General features: G+C 39.9%; 1 protein-coding gene across 5 annotated transcripts in view; it reads left to right on the plus strand.

The window, feature by feature from the left end:
* The window catches only part of ZNF385B (zinc finger protein 385B), a 234,601-nt gene that overhangs the window by 142,097 nt on the left and 67,213 nt on the right, over window positions 1–25,291 (plus strand). For 4 of the 5 annotated variants that reach the window (XM_087708343.1, XM_087708358.1, XM_087708366.1 and 1 more), the window contains one exon: window positions 7,704–7,846. In XM_087708343.1, the coding sequence (XP_087564469.1) occupies window positions 7,704–7,846 (143 nt within the window). Of the gene's footprint in view, window positions 1–7,463; window positions 7,610–7,703; window positions 7,847–25,291 lie in introns of those variants that run through there. The other variant, XM_087708351.1, reaches the window with a different exon arrangement.

Here is a 25,291-nt window from a genome sequence, read left to right on the forward strand (position 1 = left end):
GATAACCTTGTTTTCCCCCTCCAAATTCATCTTGATCTCATCAGTATCTCACCATAGCTGTTTTGCAGCAATGGGGACAAAAGCCACTCTGCCCTTGAGGAGCAAAGCAAAATAATGTATTAAACAAGATGAAGAACCCACGACAAGGGACAGTAGTGTTTTCCTTTCCAGGAAAGGAATCAAGGGGCATACTAAGCCATTCAGAGTTGCCTGAACTGTAAGACGAGTGGCAAATAAATTTGATAAATAAACAAATAAAAATAAGGCTAATATTTCCTGAAGAAACTGCACCAATACTGTATTCTCTTTCGAATACAATTGATTGATTGATTGATAGATTGATTGATTATGCGCCATCAAGTTGATGTCATCTCAATGACTATAGAGATATATGTTCACCAGAATTGGAGTATTACTATTCCAAAGTTAATTGCTCCAGTGCAAAAGACCTTTTCGAGACTTAAAGGTCTTTAAGGAGAGCATGCTCATTTTAGACTGTGCCTAATTAGGCAAATAAATTGGGGAAACTTAGCACTTTACATTATTGAGAATATCCGGTCCAATAATACTGATTTTTAGGGAAGGCAGGATTCAAAACTCATTCATTTATATTTGTTCCTGAGATTCACTAATACTTAAATATTAAACACACTCTTTATTTTATACATTAAAATGCTTGGATCACTACAGGGCTAATTAAATTGTAAACGTCTGTTAAGTTCATAATTATAATGAATGTTGGCAGCTACATCCTTCTTATGTCAGTGTTGTTCCTTGCTTAGATATGGTTTGCATACAAATTTGATTGGACATTGGTGTAAATGTCTCTGACCTTTAGAGGAAATGTTGGCATGGTTCTGTTTTTGATGTGATGATTCTTGACGGAAGTAGATTTAGTCAGCCCTTCTGGTCATATTTAATCCAGTAGAACTGTCAGGAATGTTTTGGGAGAAGAGGAAAAAGAACTTATTTGATGGTGACCTCAGATTATAAATGAATAAAAGAATGTTGTAGATGATTAATCTGTTAAGATCTTAACATACATTTATTTAGAAGAAAACCTTATTGAGCACTGTGCAAGTCTTTCAAATGAGAATAGCAAATTCTATTAAGAATTCAGGGTAATTACATGCTGAAATCATGTAAGATGTGGCAAACATGTGAGACTTCAACCATTTCATAACATCATTTTTAATTTTGAACTATGGCATGCATGTGCGATGGCACCTTGCACCCTTAGTTTAACATAACATATAATCATTGTGGTTTCTAAGTGATTGAGGGTATAGTATCAACAACCAGTTGTTGATCATTCCATTCATAGCATAGCATAATATATGACTTTAGTCTGAGAAACACATTTTCAGATCAAATGCCCTGACCCTATTAGCATCTCTCTTTCCTGCTTAACTCATTTTTTATGGAAGGAAAAAAAAGATGAAAACGGGTGGTAGGTAAACATGTGGCACAGTGGTTAGAATGCAGTATTGCAGGCTGACTCTGCCCACTGCCAGGAGTTCAATCCTGACTGACTCAGGGTTGATTCAGCCTTCCATCCTTCCAAGGTCTGTAAAATGAGGACTCAGATTGTTGGGGGCAATATGCTGATTCTGTAAATGTCTTAGAGAGGGCTGTAAAGCACTATGAAGCGGTATATAAGTCTAAATTCTATGCTATCGCATATGATAAATTCTTGCTTATTCTGAAGGGTAGCATGATGTAATGAAGACTGGCAAGTCCACCCTCATTCCCCAAAGGTGCCTGTGGGCCAGTCCCTTTCTCTTAGCTCAAGCTACCACAGAGAATAGGGTGGTAGCTTTGGAAAAGTCATAAGAAAGGAATTATATATGTTGCCTTGAGCTCCTGAACTAAACATCATAGTTGTTGTTGCCGAGGATAGGAGCCGAGGTGGCGCAGTGGTTAAATGCAGCACTGCAGGCTACTTCAGCTGACTGCAGTTCTGCAGTTCGGCTGTTCAAATCTCACCGGCTCAGGGTTGACTCAGCCTTCCATCCTTCCGAGGTGGGTAAAATGAGGACCCGGATTGTTGTTGGGGGCAATATGCTGACTCTGTAAACCGCTTAGAGAGGGCTGAAAGCCCTATGAAGCGGTATATAAGTCTAACTGCTATTGCTATTGCTAACTGCTATCATATTGTGCACCAGTTGCTTCTGTTTCTAGATTATCCATGGTCACTCATGCCTTGCTCATTCCCCAGTTGGACTATTGCAGCGTACTTTACCCGGGGCTGTCCTTGAAGAGTATCCAGTAATTTCATCATCTCATGCAAAATGCAGCAGCACAAGCAGTTATGCAAACACACGTTACATCTTTGCTTTGCGATATGCAATGGATACCAGATTGTTTTTGGATCCAATTCAAGATGTTGATGTTGACCTTTAAAACCCTACATGGTATGGGGCCAGGTTATTTGAGGGATCAGTTTTCCCAGATTTCATCTGCCCGACCCACCAGAAACAATAGAGAGGGCATGTTTCAGGTCCTGTCATCTAGGGGGCTACATTAATTGGATCCCAGGTAGCAAATGGGCCTTTTCTGCTCTGGGGATCATGTTGTAGAATCTGTGCCCCTTAAGGTAAAGATGGGCTCATCACTCTTTAGTTTCTGAAGATCCTCAAGACCCAGTTATGCCAGCAGGCTGGTGACCCAAGGGAATGGCTGAACTAATGACGTGGCATTATTATTAACACTCCCACTGTTAATACTACTTCTTTGTTTTATTTCTATTTTTATGGTTTTAAAATGTTTTTAATAATTAATAACAATTATGTTTTTAAGTACTCTTGTTTTAGTTTAATTATACATACATAAAGTCCCTTGCTTTGTGAGGTGGACTATTATATAAATTACAGAAATAAATTCACCATGGATATGTAAATACATTGAAGCTGTTGAGAGACAGCTCAGGAATTTTGAAATTCTTCTGAGACTTTTGAAGAGAGATGATAAAACAATGTTAATCAGAGTTTCCCAACTTTATGGGGCAAATGGGCATACTTCCCCATGTTGACCATAATGTTGGTCTATGGGGGTGTAGGGTAGGAATATCCTATATACACATAATAATGATTCTTAAATAAGCTATTAAAAGTTTAGACATTTTTATCTTCTCTCTTATTTATGAGTACACTTGAATAGTTTGCTGACTTACAGATAATTAAGAAAAGCTGTCAATGTACATCAGAGCCTGAAGGCAAGCATTGATTTACTTAAAAGATTTTAAAGACAGCTTATCATCAATAAACAATGTGAGGGGAAAGGCAGTTGTATTTCAACAATTTACCTTCCGTAGTGAAATTTCCACAAGAATCAGCCTGGTAGAGGTGCCGAAGCAATTTGCAATTATTCATTTTGGTAGCCAACTTCCATGCTGTAGTTTCCATAATAATAATAAAATTTGATACATGAAAACAAATAAATTATTGCTTTTTTCCTTAAGATTTTCACTTAACGTTGTGAAAGTATTTAATGTGAAGTGTATAAAAGCAATTGATGAGCTATAAGTACCGTAGATAATGTGTACAGGGAACTGGAAAGGAAATAAAGGATCTCATTTTTATGATTTTCCTAGAGAAACAAAATATAATCAACTTTGTCAGTCCATAAGTGATCTCTGTGCTTTAAATGACATCTCACAAGGAAAAAGTAAGTTTGAGAAGGTCTTGATGAAAACAAAGCAGCTGACTGTTAAATCTGAGAAATTTTAGGTTAACGAGGAGAGGCGTTATGCTTATCATTAAAAAAAGTTAGAGAAAAATATTGAAAGAAAACTTTAGTAGAAGACTACTGGATTGGAATGATAAAAACTCAAGGCTCTATTGATGTGCTGATTAAGGAAGATAATGAATGATGTAGTACGAACTGAAAAAAGCATATGGATTATGAAGCTGCCTTTAGTGGTTGTTGAAATAATTTAATTGATTCATAGACATGAGTTTTAAAAGTATAGGCTATGAATCTGGGTGAGTAAGACAACTAGATAATTGATTGTAGAGCAATTGTGCTATTAATTTCATTTACTTATGGCCACACATGTAAACAGATTTGATAAACACTTGTAATCAAATCTATATTTTCATATACCTGACTGATAATAATTAATGCAATCCTTGGTTAAATGTTTAATTAATTTACATTATCTAAAGAGACTATGCGAGACAAACGCATCACAGAATATTACTCAGGCGAAAGAATCCTTTTCTGCATAGATTTTCCACTCTTAGTTGTTTTCTAAAAGTTCTTTTTCAGAATATCAGCAGAAAGCCTCTGGGTGAGGTCATCTAATGGTCTGGGGTGAAGTCTCATCAGTTTGCTGACAGCTTTATTTAGCTTTATATCTTCACCCCAGGCTTCCTGGGTGATGCAATGGACATTCTGTTCCAGAGAATGGAGGCTGGATGGCCATGCTGAATGAGGCATTAGTAGATTTCCGCTCCACCCAAGCAAGACTGAATGGCTTTGGATATTTAGCCCTCTTGTGCCAGGGATATTCCATGTTTGTCTCTGAATGAGATGGCACTACCTCAGGCAGACCTGGCATCCAATCTGGGGGGGGGGGGGGGATTGTCTTTGTCTGACAGGTTTTGCTGAAAGAGTAGGTGGCAGTCCTCGCTAGGAGGGCTTTGTGTCCTCCAAGAGAGAGCATCTTGTGTGTTGGTTGTACCTGTTCCTGAACTGGGAGATTCTAGTCACAGTCAAATGTGCACTATTCCAGGTTTAGCAAGAAGGGTGTGTTCCGGGTCTTGTCAGCTAAGGAATGGCAGCTGGTAGGACCCAGTAAATGAGCCTTGTTTTGCCATAGTGCCTACCCTCTGAAACAATCTCTCTGAAGATTACCAACCATTTGTCAACCATGCTGGTGAACTGGCAGTAGATTCGGACAGTGAGGATGTTGGGGAGGAACATGGGTCAGTCCTGGAGTCTGGTGAAGGCTCTGACGAGGGCTCTGCATCAGAGGCAGGGATGGAGCCAGGGCTGTCTGACAATTATCAGCTGCCTTCGGAGTCAGACATCAGTGAGGCAGACAAACAATTGGAGCCTGTTCCCAGTGTGTGCATATGCAGAGTTGCCAGACGAAGGGAATAGCTAAGGAACATGGATCAACTTGGGAGTAAGGCCACAGGTGGACGGTGAATGGTGTTGTTGATGTTGTTGTTGATGTTGATTTTATTTATATGCCGCCCTTTTCCCCGAAGGGGACTCGGGGCGGCTCACAACTCAACCAGGGAAGGGGGATACAAACAAGAATGTAAAGACATAAAAAACAGTGCATAATTAAAACACAACAGTCATACCAATTCGAGGCGGGGGCAACAGTTCTTTAGCCCCAGGCCTGTCGGAACAGCCAGGTTTTAAGGGCTTTGCGGAAGGCCTGGAGGGTGGTGAGGGTTCGAATCTCCATGGGGAGTTCGTTCCAGAGGGTCGGAGCAGCCACAGAGAAGGCTCTCCTCCGAGTAGTCGCCAGTCGACATTGGCCGGCGGATGGAATTCGGAGGAGGCCTAATCTGTGGGATCTAATCGGTCTAGTGGAGGTAATTGGAGCTAATTGGTCCCTCCCATAGTGAATAAAAGAGGAGCAAAAGGGGAGGTGTGTTTGCAGGAGACAATTAGTTCATTCCTGCATTCTTGCCAAGTATTGCGGCGTCTGAAAGATATCGGCCTGGCCCAGGGGTGGGTTGCTAATCCCGTTCCAACCGGTTCGTTTGGAACGGGGCCGGCGGTGTCCTCGTTCACGCGTGCAGTTCACGCATGCATCTTAGCGCCTGCGCGATGCTCCAGCTGCTTGCAGAGACTCACGCAGGCGCTGTATGTGCCATTCAGCTGCTCGTGGAGAATCGCGCAGGTGCCGTATGTGCCATGCGCCTGCATGGAAGCGCAGAAGCCTTCAAAGACCGGTAAGGAGCACGGGTGGGCGGGTGAGCCCTTCGCCATTCCCGGAAGTTACTTACTTCCGGGTTCTCTGACCAACCGGTTTGCGGGGACCGCCGCAAACCGGTTGAAACCCACCCCTGGCCTGGCCACTCTCCAAGCCTGATAAAAGTTGGTAGCTGTGAACTATCTTGAAAGACTGTGGGAGAGGAAAGACTTTGCTGGAGAGGAATTCACTGTAAATTAAATAAAAGGGTTTATTGGGACAAGAACTGCAGCTGCTGGGGAAGCCTAGGTCAGAACAGCTGGCTGTTCAGAAGATCTAGAAACATGGTCCTTTGCTTTGCCCTGGACTTTGAGTGTGTGAAGGGACCTGTCTCTTGGCTTTGTTGGTGGTTGTCGTGGTTTACTTGACTACTGTGTATTTTCATGTTTTTAAATGTATCTTTTTTTTTAACACTCTTCACTACCTAAAGTCATTTGTTGAGATGGGCAGCTCAATAAATAAAATCATTAATAATTAAAATATTTAATGTTCTGTAGAAAAGTTATAAAAATGGGAAGAAATATACAGTTTCTCCGTCCTAAATGCTAAGGTAATATTTCTTTTGAAAGAGTGAATGCCTCTCCCTTTTCACTAGCACTTCCTTTAATGTCATGTCTGGTCCTTTTAGCAAACATGTGGTTAGGGTCCATGTAAATTAGCTACTATTTATTCTTTTTTCTCTGCTGTAATGTTGGCAAACTATTAACAAGCTGGACAAACTAATTTGGATAAAAAGATGTGGTTTCCATTTTGGGGCAATGTAACACCCATCTGTACCTGTAGCATCTTTAACTATTAGTATTTGGGGGGGGGGGCTTTGCAAAGTCCATATTATTAGTAAAATTAATCTGGTCATTGTGCATTCATCCTAGCTATGCAGGCTTACACAAAGCATAACATTGAAAGATTAAAAATAAAAGATGAGCAAACCAGACACATTTGACAGACTGTCACTTTAAACATTGGTGCATAAGCACACCGACATGCCTACCGTCCTTGTCCTAATGTTCCCTTTTATTCATATCCATTTTATGTATTCAAAATCATGTTTATACTTATATATGTTATCTAATACATGCTTGATGAAATAAATAAATCATTATTGAGCTCAGCATGATTGTCCACAATTAAGGATTATATATTTAACAGCCATTGACCAAAATATTTGTGCTTTTTTGTTTTCATCTGACAGTATGATTTGGTTTTGTGGGATATATCCATGTTAAAGTTCTCAATGCTCTCTGAGGAAATAATATTTTTTAATCATATTAAGTCTTTAACATAGATACTATATAATTTGATCAGCGTGTGTTACTGAAAGAATGGATATGTTCTGACGTTTAGCGAAGATTTTTTTAGAAAAAATACAGGTAGTCCTCAGTTTACCACATTTCATTTAGTGACCATTCAAAATTACAACATCACTGAAAAAAAAGTGATTTTCACGTTTTTGACTGTTGCAATATCCCCACCGTCACGTGATCAAAATTCAGTGCTTGGTAACTGATTCATATTTATAATGGTTGCAGTGGCCTGGGGTCACATGATCCCCTTTTATGGCTTTCTTACAAGCAAAGTCAATGGGGAAGCCAGATTCTCTTAACAACCGTGTCACTAACTGAATACCTGCAGTGATTCATTTAACAATGGTGATTCCAAAGGTCGTGAAATGGGGTAAAATTCCCTTAACAATTTTTGGGGGCTCAATGGTGATCGTAAGTCAAGGTAGTAAAGTCACGATCCTTTTTAACAGTCTTCCTCTCTGCAGGCAGCACGTGCCATAGTACTTCACTCCCAGCGCTTGTCCGGACACCTACCCTCGTGATGCAGCCCTCTCTGGATGTCAAATCATTTGTCTCCTTCCCTGTGGAGAGCAGTTCTGCTGTTGGGCTCTTCCCAAATTTTAACACTGTAAGTAAACAATTTATTTCTTTGGGGGTTGCTTTATTTGCTGTGAAATAAAATACATCCTTGTGCTATTGATTGCCAACCTGTCTCACCATACGTTTAGTGCTAATTGAGGATGGATTTAATCTTGGGCACTAAATCGAAATGGAATCCTTTAACCCATACATTGTTGGGCTTTCTGGACATTGAGAGTAATAAAATACTGGCTTGAACCACACCTTTTGCAAAGCTTCTAATACTTTGTGCGTGCAGGTGTCCGTGTGTATGTGAGAGTACGGCTCAAAACAAGCTATCTAGTTACACCGCACAGGTGGTTCTGGATTGTTTTGTGGCATTACCAAAATGAAAGACATTTAGTCCTCACAATTAATTACCTTCTATTTATCCTCAGAGCCAGTTTCTTTTGTATCCTTTGCTGATCCAAATTTTCTGCCTCTCCCTAGAGATCATCCATTCAGCATATGTGTCAGGGTTCCAAATAACATCCAAAATTAAATCAGAGTCCAAGGCAAAGTATTGCTGAAAGTTCCAATTTATTAATAGAGTCATGTTGGCACATCTGGGAAAACCCGAATCTGAAAGCTTCTGTGTTTTCCCCACCCAGTTGAAAGTTCAAGATCCTGCCCCCATACCCACAAGTCCATCACATGGTCCAATCTTCCACTGCCATGCTGGCAGTTCCACCCATCCAGTTCCGGTCAGGTGCAGAGGTGTAGAGACAAAGGATGACCTTGGATTCAATTTTATTTTGACAACATCACATTCTACTCCTTACTATTCCCCCTCCCAATTCCCCACTAATGAAACAGCATATTAACGTGGCAGGCCAACTCTGCGAAAACCAGCCAGAGTTTTCTTTCCTTATAGCTAAAGAAATGTTTCTATTTCCTTTTATTTTGCTTTAAAATTATAAAACTTGATTAATTAAGTAGCAGTTTGTCCTGGCTTATTGTACAAGTAACACAATGAAGCCGTTTATTTTGCTGACCAGAAAGCGCTGTTTGCTCTATGAACATCTGTGAGAGTATCTGTGTTTCGGAGTGATAAGAAATCTTGGTTCCCTGATGCTGCATTATGGAGCAGTTATGCTATTGTGCCATCTAATTCCATGATTTTTGCTCAGTTAATCAGATGCATAAGATTTAACATTGAATCTTGCAACATAATTACATTTTAGAATCAGCAAGCATGTAAGAGAAAAATTCCTGTCTAAACATGAATGTACATGTGGTCCTGGCCTTGAATTAAAGAATTCCCCTTAAATCAAACTGATTAGAAATCCACAGTTTAAGGGTGTTTCAAATAATTGTGTTTTCTATTTTTTAAGTCCATATCAAAGAACATCACAACATTAGGATGTCCTTGGTTATAAGCAGATTAATTACTCTTCATTTTTTTTTTATTATCTAATCCAACTTTACTTAATGAGGTGCCCTATACAATACAGTTTGTACAGAAGTTAATCCTTGAACAGAAAACAATACCGAGTGTGTTCCAACTTGAACTTTCTTTTTTTTTTCATAATAATGCTGTTTATTTATGTTTCTTTTTTTTAAAGTAATCTTTATTAGTTATACATTTTTTTAAGAGTAAAGCATACAAATACAAATACAATTTTAAACATACAACCCCCCTCCCCTCCCCCCCCCGCGGTGACAGTCATTCACAGCCCAACTTTTTTTTTTCCTTCCTCATTGTTAAGTCTCTAAGCCACATCTTCTCATTACAAAATTCAGGGATCTATTACAATACCCATGTTCACTTTTAACTTTCCCCATTTTAAGTCCCTGCTGTTCTCCTTGTCGCCCACATATACCATAGGTTCCAGCTAAGGTAATGTTCCGTTTCTCCTTTGTCCCTCAGCCAACTCGTCATTCTGTCCATTTCTGCACATTCATAGATCTTTTTAATTATAGCATCTTCCGACGGTATGGTAGTGGATTTCCAAAATTGTGCATAAGTTATTCTTGCGGCCACAATTATATGTAGGCTCAAATGCCATATTGAATTGCTCATGTTTTCTGGTTTAATGCTTAGTAGAAAGTTCTCGGGTCTCCATTCCATGCTTGCCCCGGTAACCTCTTTTAGCCATTTTTTAATTAATTACTCTTCATTTAATGACTTGGGTTCATTTAACATTTGTAAAACCTGATTCAATCTCCCACTTAAAAAAAAAATTCCATTTATCCTTACTTGATTTTCCCCCTTCTTGCTCAGCTTCAATTTCGTTCTAAGTGTAGAATTTATCTTTCTGTCTTCTGCTTGTCCATCATATTTGTCTTTTGGCTGGGTCTTAAATTCCATTCTCTAATAGTGCATCTTTCTTTTGACCTTTGATGTGGTAATATAAATGATTATCTTGACTTTGGGCTTCTTCATATTATTTATTTTGTGGGTCTTTGTATTTTCTGTTTTTCTTCATAAATATTTTACTTTTCAATGTATGCTTGTGGATTTGGCTCTGGGTGTTGTTGTTTTTTTTCCTTTTCAATTTTGGCGAAGTGTTTTTTCAATGTTTTTGGAGTCTGAAAAGAGAAAAGCTGTTCACTTGTTTGTATCTGAATTGTACACACAATGTTGGTGTTGAATGACAGTGACACTTTCTTCCCAGTTATTATATTAATAAATAGAATTTCCTTACAAATAGAAAATATGGTTTGATTACTTTATGGTATGTTGTTTTCATCATTAAAAACATATTGTTCTCCTAGGCGCTGCTTGGAGTGTCCAAGCATGGGTTAACTTCAGCTTGCTGCCCAAGGACTGAGTTTAAATCTTTAGTGTAGCCACGCCTCCTGCTCCCTTTGGAGGTCAGTATGAAAAACTCAGCCGCCCTAAAAGGATGTGTTTGAGATTTCCAGTCCTTGGATAGCAAGCTGGATTTCTCCTAATTGGATTAGTGTAGCCTTTTTATTGTTTTTTCCCACTGTTGTAGTCTTAGATAGACCTAGTTTTTTGTTATTTTTTTTACCATTGAACGAGAGTTTCCTTTGTCTAACTGTCTTCCTTGTGCGCAGACCAGGCTGCTGGGAGCATTACAGCCTCCCTCGTTTCCACAAGGCTCTGGCAGCACCGGGAGGCTCGTTAGAGGCCACTGACGAGCTTTGGGGTCAGGCAGGGAAGTCAGGAAGCCCCTGCAATCCGTCAAAAGACCCCTTTTACTACTGAGCACTCCGGATCACCGACGGCAGCCCGGTGTCACTCCAAACATGCAGCGGCCATTTTGGAAGAGGAAAAAAGTGTGTGCTTTAAATCCAAACTGCTTTTTTTCTTGTTCACTGTGCTGCAGCCTGGTCCCTTAGCAGATCGCCGGTGGGAGGGGTGCTTGTCAAGTGACCTTGCTCTGGGTCTCCAGGCAGGCCTCCCCCTCTCCCAAAGGTCTTGATTGGCGGCCACAAGGAGTTTGGCTTTCTGGACCATTCCTTGTCTTTTATTAACAGCGCGGATCTGCAGCACCTGATGGACTTCTATTGGCGCCATTTTGTTGCTGCATTACCTGCCGAGCCATTACCTCAGAGATTCATCTCATTTTGGGACTCTACTTATTCCAAGCAACCTTCTGGTTATCGAGGTTTGGGGGCTGAAAGTTTCCCCATGGCCAGCAAGAGTGTGGAGAAGGCTGCAGATCAGGCAGGGTCTACCATCAGCAAGCGCAGCAGGCCCAATCCTGTGGCCAAGTGCAGCATGCCCCACTAAAGGGAAGCAGCCTAGAACAAAGAGAGGGTCCAAGGCAGAGGAGAGGCTGGCTGAGAGATGCCAGAGAGCCCTAGAAAAGCAGTTTCAATAGCCTCTTGGCAACCAAGGGCTTGAAAAGGATCTCCTGCCACTGCTGATGTTCCTGCTAACCCCTCTATTTTAGATCCTCATCCAGATGAACCCCCATCTGTGGTAGAGGAGGGTGATTTTGGGTTCTCTGGCACTTCACCATTTCCACCAGCAGATATCCGGTGCACACGTCCTAATAATGACGGACAACATTGCCACCAAGGCGTACATAAACCATCAGAGTGGCACTCGATCGAAGGCCCTGATGCTGGAAGCAGAGGCTCTCAGGCATTGGGCCGAACGCCACCTGGGGTCGCTGAAGGCAGATCACATCTCAAGGTAGGAGAACACAACGGCAGACTGGCTGAGCAGGACTACGATCAGCAACTGGCGGCTCCATCCATCTCTCTTTCATCAACTGTCTGAGAGATTCGGTCTCCTGACAATAGATCTGTTCGCCAGTCTGTTGAACATGCAACTCCTCCAGTTTCTCTCACGGTACCAGTGCCCCGGAGGGGAGGGGACGGATACCCTTCGATGTCGCTGGCCCCCAGGTCTCCTTTACACCTTCCCCCCTCTCAACCTCATTCCTCAGGTGATCAAGAAGATCCTGCTGGAAGGTGCCGAGGTGCTGCTGGTCACGCCCCATTGGCCGAGAAAATCCTGGTTTGCCGACCTTGTCGAGCTGTCCGTGACCAAGTGCTGGCGCATTCCTCAGGAGCAGATCTCCCTCAGCCAGGGGGCCATTCAACACCTGGATCCTCAATGGCTCCAGTTGGCCATCTGGCACTTGAGGGGGACCTCCTGAGGCAAGACAGTTTCTCAGACAGGGTCATCCACACCATCCAGGCATCCCTCCACAGTGCGCATCTATGATGCTACTTGGACTGCCTTTTCAGCCTGGTGCTTACTGTGTCAAATTGCCACAACTATCCCACAAATTCTTGACTTCCTTCAGGACGGATTGGAGAAAGGTCTTGCCCCAAACACCCTTCGGAGGCAGACTGCCGCCTTGGCCACCATCTTGTCCAGAGACAACTCTACACCGTTCAGCAGAAACCCCATGATTCGCAGCTGCCTGAAGAGAGCTGCCAACTTACGTCTCCCAACGGTCCACCGATACCTGACTTGGGATCTGGCAGTTGTTCTGCTGACATTGACTTGTGCTCCATTTGAACCACTTCATTCTGTCTCTTTACACCACTTATCATTTAAGACTGCCTTTCTCATTGCAATCACTTCGGCTCGCAGAATCTCTGTCGATCAGGGGGGACTCTTGTGTTGTGCATCCGGACAGGGTCAATTTTCGGCTTGACCCCTCCTTCATTCCAAAAGTCAACATCTTGTTCCAACAGTCACAGGAGGTGGTTCTTCCTGATTTCTGCCTGCATCCCAGACATCCCAGAGAGCGAGTCTGGCACAAACTTGACGTACGATGGGCAATACGCATATACAAGAAGAAGACAGCCTCCTTTCGCAAGCCTGAATCCTTCTTTATTTCCTTCCAGCCCGCCTCAGGAAGGTTTCATCTTCGACTATTGAGCATTAGCTGCGTGCCTGCATTAAGCTGGCCTACGAACATCAGGCCCGGCCAGTTCCTCCTTGCATCACCACCCATTTCACGAGGAGTGCCGCGACCTTGGCCGCATGGCAAACCAGCCACCCATCAAAGAGATATGGAGGGCAGGGACTTGGACCTCCCCATTTGTTCGTAACTATAAATTGCACTCCTTTGCAGCAGCGAAGGCCTCCTTTGGAAGGAGGGTCCTGCAGCGGGTCTTAGCGGATCCAGAACAACGGAATATTTCTGTTTTCCGCCCTGGGATTATATAGCTTGGACACTCCAAGCAGTGCCTAGGAGAATGACAATTGGCTTACCTGAATGGTCGTTCTCGGGGCGCTGCGGGAGTGTCCAACCCCACCCTGGGGTAATCTGGTGGAGCCGAATCACCTCTCCTGAAAACATAGTTCACCTTCTTTGACATGCTTCTGGACTTCACCTCCTCGTTTCTCAGTTCTTGCATTTGCAAAGTTATGTATTTGTGTGTGTGCGTGTGTGTGTGTGTGTGTGTGTGTGTGTGAGAGAGAGAGAGAGAGAGAGAGAACATAAGAGATTCCTTATTACTTATAAATAAATTCTGCTGACAGACCTTGCTTTCCAGTACAAAGCATGGCAGAGAGATGATAAGATAGCATTCCAATTTTGAAAACAGGCATAAGTAATGTCTTTAAATATTCATATATTCATTTTAGTGCAGCCAAAACTGAGAATCTGATAACTATATGTCCCATATTTATTTAACTAGGGGTGACAGTTCACGGAGTGTTTTATAGCCTCTCTTACCTCAAAATTATTGTTGGATATTTGTGATGCACTATATTATATCCCACGTTTATAGCCCCAAGCAAAGCAATATATAGCAGAAAGTAATGATACCATCAAATGTCATATTTTTCTTCTTTGTACTATGAATCTCAGTAGTTCATACCGCCTGCCTCTACTTTGAGATGAGCTTTGCAGTTTCCAAAAGTTATTTTCAGGTTTGAAGTTTAAATCCTCCTTTTCATTCACTTGCACAGTTACTTCCTTGTTTTTGTTGCTCTAACAGTGCAATATGTTGGGCGCAATAAAGAAGGAAACTTTTTCTCATCATTCCACTATTAGTATGGCTGTGAGCCTGGTGGCAAAGAGCACCAAAAAACGTAGGGTAGATAGATCCCCCCCCTTCCAATCATAACTAAAACAGCATGGTGCATAAGTGTGTGATGAGTGAGAAGCAAGACTGTTTCAGGTACAATAGTTGGGTTAGAAAAAATAACATAGAAATCATGTTGTGGATGTGAAAAGATGTACATTTTGATTTTGATGCTGTGATCAGTCTATGACAGATCGCAAATTAGCTTGAGATAATGAATTATTTTTCAAATTTGGTTGGAAATGATTAGGGGGGAAAAAAACTTGATTCTCTAATTTTATTTCCAGGCTTGATCATCTCAACATTGGCTGACAGCACTCTCCCCAATCAAACAACTTAGATATAATGTCACACAATACACATCCAGAATGCTGTCTCGCTCTCTTTAGTAACTACTAAAGTAGCATTTTTACTAACTGCCACAAATTTCTTTAGACTGCCACGTTTTCCAAAATGTGGTCCTATGGCAAGATCTTGCCCTGGAAAAATTCTAAGCTCCAAACAGCTGAACTGTGAATTGGTTTATGCTGGCTCCCTGAATACTTTTAGAATCCTCTCACAGTGGCCAACTTTGTCTCCATCGCTCCATGATGCAGTTTCACATTATCATCTGAGTGGCCTCCTTAGAGCTTGAATAGAAAGCAAAAGGCTATCTAGGCAGCCGATCAGGAAATGGGGAAAATAAAACTCCTACTAGAGGTCTACATCCTTGTTTTCTTACTCCATTTCTCTCAAAAACACCCTAGTTTTCCAAGAGGAAGGAGGGAGAAGGAGGCAAGGTAATATGGCAATTCTTGCTAATATGAAACCACTTACTCCTGCAGTTTTAGAGGAAATACTTCTTATATTCATACATCAAGTCATGTTTCCTTCCACCACAGTTTCCATTTCAATGCTCCCAACTTGATCTCAGTAAAGGCTTGCAATTGTCTGTCTCTCTGATCTCCAATCAGTGGTGTACTTCTAATTGCTTATGTTGTCTCTTGAGTTACTGATGTGGCTGCAAAGGCTATTTAGGGTCTTTCAGATGACTCATCCCAATTCTCTCCTCCAACAGCAAGGATCTGCTTTTTACTATTTATTTATAATCAAAGGTGCTGTATGTACTGTCCATCTCATTATCTCTGGGCGGTTTACACAATTTTATTACCATAAAATCTATTAGAATCTTATAGATAACATTAGCAAGAAAAGTTAAGTTTAAAAAGATGGAACACCCTTAGGCCAATAGCTATTCATGGGGTTGCATGCTGCTATTGGATGCTCACGGTAGTTGACAGAGCCAGGTTTTAACTCTATCATTAATGCCAGTGTTGTCATCTGCAGGATTTCTTGCCTGTATCTTCATTGTCTTCTTTCTAGTAAAGGTTGATCTAGTGTTTATTTACCTGCCTATAAATCTATTTATTAAACTGCCCAATAGCTAAACAAAAATGAGCAGTCTTATCAAGTGTGTAAAAGACCAGATCCACACACTCAATTAAACTGATTTATTGCCTATGCACAAAAATCTTCTCAACTAATGGTGGACAGCTGATTGGAGTTAGATAAGCAGCAACAGCTTTCAAGGTGGGCTGGACTTAGTTCACTTGTGACTGTGTAATGATTCTAAGCTGATTCCCCTTTTCACTTTGCCTCCAGGTTCTGCCATTCTGTTTTCTACAGCTTTACGATAAAGCACACTAAAATATATATTGTATCCACAGATACCATAAATAAAAATAAAAGCATCATATACATTAGGCAGCTGAAAATCAGTCTTCAGTCTTCAAAGCAATATAAATAAAAAGGCAGGTAATTAAAACAAAACTAGTTTAAAAGCTATGGAAAATAGAAGATCATCACCTGGCACTGAAATGATGGTAGTGCGGGTACCAATCAAGCCTCCCTAGGGAGGGAATTCCATAAATGGGTGTTATCACAGAAGAAGCTCTTCCCTGATAAGGAGACCTGGAGGAGGATCTCATTAGATTCAAAGGCACCAATTTGAATTGGCTCTGGAAAAGAACCAGCAGCACTAGTGGGTTCCTACTGGTTCAGACTGGTTCGATCGAACCGGTAGTGGTATGGCGGCCTGGGTCGCTGAACTGGCAGTGACCCAGGCCTGCCACGCCCCTGAACCGGTTCCCCAGTCTCTTCTGCCGTCACCAGCATGTTTCTGCACATGCGCAGAACAGTTTTCAGTCAACTGCACATGCACAGCAACGCGCGACATGCACAAGCAAAGCAAGCAGTGCACGGGCAAAACGCCCTCTCAGAAAACTGGTAGTAAACCGGTTAGGAACCCACCACTGACCAGCAGCCTATGTAGATAACAAAGAACTGATATAATGTGACCATATTGGTGAAAGGTCTAGTTGCTCTATTTTAAATTAATTTTAGTTTCCACAGTTTTCAAAGGCAGCCCAGCTGGCTTTCATGGCTAAAGTGGGACGAGCTCACAATCTCCTGCTTTCTAGATTCATACCTTAAATGCTAGACCAAACTATATTGAGTCTAGTTTATTGGTTGACATCCATTCCATTACTCTGTCTAAGAACAGATTCAAAATACCAGCCACCTTACTTGTGTTAGAAGAAAAAAAAAAGGGTAGACATCATCCTTATATTGATGGCACCTCACCTACATCTCTGGATGGCCACTTCCCGGAATTTAGAATATATGTTAAATAGCCTAGAGTTATCCTCTAGGACCCTTGAGGACTCCATAACCTACTTGCCATGAAACCGAAGAGTAATCCCTTACCACCATCTTCTGGAAAAAACCACCCAGGTAGGGGTGGAACCAGCAAAGTACAATGCCCACACATCCTATCTCTTGTCAGCCTACCCCGGAATGATTAATGGTGCCAAGTTGCTGAGAGATTCAGGAAGACCAATACAATTGTACTTCCCCATCTTTTTCTTTTTCCTCGTCATCCCAAAGGGCAACCAAGTTTCTATTCCATACCCAGACCTGCATATACAACAAATATAATGTATTGGTTAACAAATATAGGTAGGGAACATATCACAGTAGTAATGGGGGACTTTAACTACTAACTACCCTGACATCAACTGGGAAACAAACTCTGCATCAGGTGGGAGATCAATCAGGTCCTGACCAACCTAGATAAGCGAGGGAACTAGGGGGACAACTATACCAGACTTAATTCTTACTAATAGAGAAGAAATGATAGACAGGGTTGAAGTTGCAGGAACTTTTGGGAGGAGAGTGATCATGTCATATTAGAACTCAGTTTAATGTAGACACAAGCAATAAACAACAGAAAATCAGTTTTATCCAAGGGAACCTGGTATGTTTTGCATTTTTGCCATAAGAAAGCTTTTATGGGGTCTCCTTGCTTCACCAGGAGATTACAGTATATAAGATATCTAGTATCAGCAGTTGTTTTCTCTGATTCTGATTGATTCTCTATCTGTCTGTGGGGGGGGGGGGGGCACCAATTAGAGACTGTACCAGTCATATTTTTGATGGGTTTCAAACAATCTGTGATAATTCAATTGTTGTTTAATAATGGCTCAGGATAAGAAAACCAAGGCTCCTTTGGGCAGAAGTAGAATTATTTGTTCCAAATTTATTTTTCAGATAGATAAATATATCTTATGATACTACAAGAACATTTGCCAGTGTTTGCTGTTAAGCAGGAGTTGTCTTGAACACTAATGTGTTCATCTCCCGAGGCCCCATACAGACTCCACAGTGCTAGGAGGAAAAAGGAGAAGATTGGAGTCACAACTTCATATTTTCTTTTTTCTTAGGAAGCGCCTTTAATACCCAATTTATCAGTAAGAATTTATGCTATTGCCAGGAGCCAATTTCTCAGTTGCTTAGAAGATGCTATGATTATAGGCAAGAGCAAACAATAATGATAATGTAAGAATACCTTGCTATTTGTAGTTCATGATTGCCAGTTCCCTTTTTATCCAGGACCTCAGGAATTAATTTTTAATTGCAATGGTTTGTACTAAGATGTGTATGTGTGTTATATTTATTTGTCTGTTAGTTAGATTTAGAAGGTGATATATGTCATATTACTTCCTCCAATCTTTGCCCAAAGCAGCTGATCTTTTATTAAGTTCTGATGCATCTACCTAATTATATACACACTTTCCCTAATGCTATTATAAGCCAGTGGTCAGAAGAGAGGGGAGTTTGAAGGAGTTTTTGTGTTTTTCAGAAGACACTGCAAAATTGCAAATGAAGTCATAGATGCTTCATTCAGCTTCTGCTTTTTTAATTCTCTTTAACAAAGCTGCAATTCTACTGTTCTCTTACTTGACACTAAGCCTTATTGAATTTATGTGGACTAACATACAAATAGCACATAAGCAACTACACTTTGCAAATACCAGTTTATCCAAGAATTGTTCTTTAAAGAAAGCATCTCAATGGAGTGGTGTATATTGGCCCAAAAAATTGGTTTTAACAGATTGCTTCCTTATTCATGTGGAATCTTAGTTGTTTAATAAGAAGACTAAAATGTATTGGTAGTAAGCTTATCTGGAAATAAGCTGCCAGCTTCTCATGAAATATATAGGCAAGATCCTTATCAATCAATGTCTTGCTTACTTTTGAATAGTTATCAAAGGGAAAGGTTTACCTAGTTAACATCCTTGCTTAAATTGGAATTTGTAAAAACATCCTTTTTTAAAAAATTTATCTTTCCTTTTTTCATATATAGTTCAAAATGACTAACATACCAATATTCCTTCCTCCACCAATAACACCCCTGTGAGGTTAGTTGGGCCCCAAAAAAGTGATTGGCCCAAAGATGCCTAACCGGCTTTCATGCCTAAGAATTCACAGTCTCTTGTTTCTAAACCAATAGTGTTATCACTGCACCAAACTGGTTCTTTTAATCCTATCAAATTTTATTTATTTTTGTCTTATCAAAATTGGAATGTATTTCTTGAAACTTTTCCCAAGATTAGACTTGGATTTTGTGACAAAATTCTATACATGCATAGAAAGGAAAGGTATGGAATCCAATCAAATTTGGTATGTTTTATTATCCAAGACACATTAAAACCACGATGTCCCTTCTTTCCAATGTTGAAATTTTAGCAGGGATGGATATTCAGCTTGATCCTTCAGAACTTTGACTTGTCCACTTATACAATGGGACTTCCTTTTCCATCCCTAAGACATCTCTTGAAGTCCCTTGACTTTAGGAGCAGAATTGAAGGACCTTTAAGGGATACACTGGGGGGGGGGGGGGAGAGAATCTTTCCACCAAACAAATGCCTCTGCCAATAGACACGTTTGCTTACAACTCTAAAGCTTTTGGACCAATGCATTGTTGATACTGTCTCTCCTAAGAGAAACCTGTAACGGTTCCTGATTAGAATTTAATACCACAAAGTAATTCACATACAGAAATACAAAAGAGTTTTATTCTGAAAGAGGGGAAAATATTTTCTTGGAAATCTCAGAAATTATATTGGACTTACATAGATTTGGGGACCTGTTTATTTATTTAGCTTTTCTGTTAGATATTTCAGTATAACATAATTTCATGGGCATCAGCTGCCATAAACTGTTTGTCAATACTGCAGTGCAGATGTTGTATTCCTTAGTAACAGTGTGAATTTGCAGAGGAAATTCAAAGGGAGGAACAATATTACTGAGGAGGAGCAATCATGTTGTTAGGATTTTTTTTAAGGTATGACATTTTTAACAGTTTATCAATAACCACCACCAATTTAAATTATACATTAAGCAGTCATCTTCCCACTTCCTCTGAGTATTATGTAGTTATATGCCAAAATATTTCTTCCTTTAATCTCCACTGTTTTTGTTTAGATCACTGCTTGTCCTCCAAAATGATCTTTTGCCATAGGTTTTTTTTTCCAGGAATGTGTTGTTTAATTGATTTTGCTGATTAAACACTAGGAATTTGTTTTAAGAGCTAGATATGCGTTATAGGCGGATATTTATACTTTAGAGTCTGTATATTTATAGCTAGGTCTGTGGGTGTATGTGAGTGGGAATATTTAGCTCTTTTATTTTGGAAGCTTAAGAAAATTAACAATACAAAGAAATAGTCATGGAAAGGTTTCTTGACTCCTGGTCTCAGTGCTTCCTTCTCACTTAGAAAAAAAAAGCAAACTGAAGTTTAATAGCTGGGCAATTTAAATGTTCTAGTCTGAATAGCTTTGTAAGAGGAACTAAACTAGGAAACCAGAACCAATCTCTTCTAGGGAGCTTATGGAATATTTCAAGCATCATGCCAAGACAGAATGCAATTTTGTTTAGTTTTGCCTTTGCATGCTATAAAACACAAACTGCTGTGACTGTAAATAAATCATTTCAGATAATTTTGCTTTATTCATTAAACCAAAGTTAAACAAACTATGACTTAGTGTAATGTATAGGTTTTAGGTATGAATTAAGGAATTTTAGCAATTTTCACAAGTGACTGCTATGTAAATAACACATAACCCCTTATGTAATAAGATACATTATAATGATAAACAGACCTCAAGATTTGCTTTATATCCAGGCTTATGATGAGGGTGAGTGAAGCCTCTTGCTCATGTTTCTCTTTCGTTCCTATCCAGTTCTTCTTATCCTCATCAACTTTTATTCTTTTATTTTTCTTTCTTATTGTATTTTTCTTGTTTTAATGTTTTTATTAGTCACTGGGATTGGGTGGCATACAGATACTACAGCTAGTCCTCATTTAATGACCAGTTATTCAGTGATCGTTCAAAGGTACAACAACACTAAATAAATGGTATTTACATTCCGTTATTGAAGTTATGGCAATGGGAGCATCCCTCCAGTCATGTGATCAAAGTTTGCGCACTTAGCAGCTTGCCACATTTATGACCACAGGATGTGGTTCAACAATCCCTACCCACCTCTGCACTTTGAGTTGCATGCACTCTACCATTCATCATCTTCCTCCTGACCTTCATCATCTTCCTCTTCTTGAAGTCATGAGACAGCTGCTGGCCATGCGAGCCTTCTTCCCAAGATTGCAGCCTTTTTGAGCCCTGGCCAGCTTTTATTATGAGGCTTTTTGTAGCCAGCAGCTATCTCACAGAGGGCCAGGCTGCATGTGCCTCAGTATCAGCAAGAAGATAGCTAAGGTAATGGAGTGGTGGAATAGAGGGTGATAGGGATTGTGGAGTGCAGGGTAGCTAAAATGGCTAGGGCTTCATTCCACAGTGCTGGGCCTGGCCAGCTGGTCTTTGTGAAGGGCTGGGAAGCTGGAGGAAGAAGATGGCAAATGTCAGTTGAGGATGGAAGAGCGTAGAGCGGCTTTTATGCCCTCCTATCCCTGACAGCAGTCACCTTCAGCTCAACTGTACTCACACTGGGCCACAGCAGCCCTTTATTCACCTGTCACCCTGCTTGTGAGCTACTTGGAACTTGTGACTTCCTACCAGTTTCCCCAATGACTTTACTTGTTGAAGAAAGTTCTGCTTAGCGACCCATAATACTTGCTTAACAATGGCAACAGAGACTGCTGTGATTGTTGTCACTAAGTGATGCACTCACATTTTATGACTATATCACTTAGGGATGGAAAATCTGAAAACCCATCGTTAACCGAGGACTAATTCTAATAATAAAAAAAATTAAATGAAATTCATAAGAGTCTCTTTTCTATTTTAGATAACAATTTAACATATAGGGAGGAAGGGCATAATTTTAGGCAGGGATTTGAGGTGAAGGAGGGGGGAGAGGAAGGAGAAGGGGAAAGGGAAGATAAGTAAGGTGTGAGGAACCAGGGAGTAAAAGAACTAAACATGCTCCCTTGGCAGCTGCCTAAAGTCACATGGCAAATATTCAAAGCCATTTTTGGACAATAAGATTTTGTACAATCACAATAGTGCCCCAAAAAGTTAGGCGTACTTAACTTTTTACTCTCTGTCCTTTTTTTTTTAACTGTTTGCCAATAATCAAGTACTATCATTCTCCTGAAATTGACGAACATTTTGCCTCTTTGAAATTATGCCTAGATTTGACTCTAAACAATAGCAAGTAGCAAAGGAAAAGTATTAATGCTATGTTATAAATTCCTGTGCACTTACTAGTAGAAAATTACTTGGCTTGAGTTATAATAAAAGAATTATAGTAAGCTGAAAAGATATGGGATAAAAATTCCTGCTGGCCATAAAAAGATACAATATAGAGAAAGATCTGTACAATGTTTTGCACGAAAGCTAGTACAAAATAGATATTTGGGCAATATTTCAAATAATATCATTTATTTTTTATTAAGCTGCATTTACTAGTCCGTAGGAGGGGGAATACTAGCAGCAACTGTAAGAAAATAGCTCGCAACAGAAAGAAAAAGATATAAAAAATAAAAGCAAAAATAAGTTCAGATTCAAACAACATTAATAGTATAAAAATTGTGTAGTCTTATATGTCCTTATCCTTATTTAAACAAAGGTTTAATTCAATTGCAATTCCAAATAAGAGTAACATTTCAAGTAACAATCTAATTATCTGTCATACAGTGATAGTAACATGAATTAATTTTGCTGCAGTTTCTATTAAGGGCATTCTACTCTCAGTTAGCAATGACGCAAATTCTACATCAAGTAATATCTGGCTAGCATTTATCTTTTCCAGTCGTAAACTCAGAATAATATAACCTGCTGAGATTTACATACAAACAGTGTCAGTCACCTTTTTTTTTCATTTTTAACATATGGTTTAAAAGAAAGCGTGTTGAAGAATGGATGCATGGTAATTAGCATTTATTCATAGAAGGCTATTGGTAAGAAAAAATATGTATAAAAGATGTGTCTAAGAAGAGGTATAGTGAACAGAACAGTTACAAAAAGTTCTGTGTTAAAAAAACATGCTGGCCTTGAATGTTTTCCATTTTAATAGAACAGCGAAGTGGATTTGTTTAGCACAAAGTGTATCCCAAGCTAGTAGGGATTCTCAAGGCTCTCAGACAAATATTTCATACATCTATGGGTTTCTTCCTTAAAACTCTGATATTGATATTGAAATGAGGAAACTGCATGCACTGCCTGTATCATTTTCCACCTCTAACACATCGCTGGATTCACGCCACTCTTTTAAAAAAACAAAATCAAAGCAGGGATTGATTTTTCTGAGGTGTGATTTCATGCTGTCCCACCAGTATCTACATGTGTGCACATACACATACGCACAGAAATACAGACTGTCTGTGGGTATGTGCATACAGACTGCAATATCTAGTATGAAGGGAAAGGCATTTTACACACTGTCATCCAACATTAGAAATTCAGTATGCATTCTGCAACTTTGAGCATCAGGGGAAGTATCACAATACAGAGTGTATATATGCAATATATATATACATATACATACATACATACATACATACATACATGCATGTATGTATGTATGTATATACATACATACATACACATATATATCTGTGTGTGTGTGTGTGTGTGTGTTGTATTTGTGCTGATACACACACACACACACACACACACACACATATATATACTGGTTCGAATCCCAGTAAGGGTATGGCTAGCTGATGAGAGCTAAATAGCTTGAAATAGATCTATACTAGTCTCCCTTTATTTATTTATCAGCACAAATACACACACACACACACACACACACACATATATATATATATATATACATACATACACACACACACACACACACACACACACACACACACACACACACATGCTTAGTCTTACTCTGACCCCATCCAATAACTGTTGGAGATTGAGCTTTACATTTGCTTAACAGCATTACCATTTCATTTCCTTTGTCACCAGCTGAACTGGCTTCTCTCACTTCCAGACAAGAATCTAAAAATTACACACAGCAGGACAAAAGACATTTTTGCCTTTCACTTAAATTTCTTCTCTGCAAAGCTATAGTTAGAAAACATAATGACTTGTTCAAACGCCTTGCACTAGAAGTATTTCTCTTCGTTAAACCACTTTTGATACTCCTTAATAGTTTTGGTTTTCTTCTGAGTGGTAATAAGCTTTATTTTTAGCCAACTAAGTGGGTTATACTTATTTGTTGATTTGATGGAATTTTGGATTAAAGACATACAAAGGAGAGAAGAAATACATACTGTACATCTCTAGGTTCTTAAGTTCATAGTAATGGGTAGTGCAACTGCACAAAGCATCTGCACAGGATGATGAAATGTGGTATTTCACACATAAGAGTTAACTTTCACTATTCACACATAAGAGGTTATTAATGGCATTAAAATTATAACATCACAACAAAGAGCCACAGTGCTAGGTCATTAATGCCACGTTTGAGTAATTGATGCTGTATGGATAGAACAAAACTGATACATGGGTTCTACAAACATGTGGGCAAATATTGTAAAGAATCCCTCTGTCACCCAAAGAGTAAATGTGGGCTGTGTATTTGGGGTTTTGCCTGTCAATACCCAGGCACTTGTAATGGTTATCAATATTTATACTAAAAGGGTCCTGAAAAAAGTATATCATGCTTACAAAAATAATCTACTTATACCTACCATTATAAACCGTCATAATTAAAATGTTTTTCCCCCCTTTTATATGGCAATATTGAATTGATTCAGGGTGTAGGTAATACAAGGAGAAGAATGTCCTTAAATATAATGGAAGGACTGGACAACAACAGAACCTGCCATGATTATTAGATCCTTATCTGAATTAAGTGTCAGTATCCAGTGTGACTTACCAATAGAATCAGTTATTTTCAAATTGTTACATAATCCTTGTAACAAGTGGGCACCCCTGTATTCATTAGATGAGTCTGGCAAGTCCTTCTTGCACGGGCAAACACCTCTAAGGCAGGAGCAGAAGCACAAATAGATTCCCGCCCCAAACGTATCTGATTAATATGAAGAACAGGGAAAGAACCCAATGTTCCTCCCTTTTTCCCGAGGAAAGTAAATGTTAAAAGTCATCTTAGAATCCTAGCCTCAAGGAAGCTTCCATTTAAAAAGGTTCATCTTGAAATATGAGAGAGCGAGCGAGGAACATGTGAG

This window comes from Thamnophis sirtalis, unplaced genomic scaffold (genome assembly GCF_051295495.1).
Source record: "Thamnophis sirtalis isolate CommonGarterSnake01/CBP01778 unplaced genomic scaffold, rThaSir2_p1.2 scaffold_1, whole genome shotgun sequence".
Taxonomy (NCBI): Eukaryota; Metazoa; Chordata; class Lepidosauria; order Squamata; family Natricidae; genus Thamnophis; species Thamnophis sirtalis.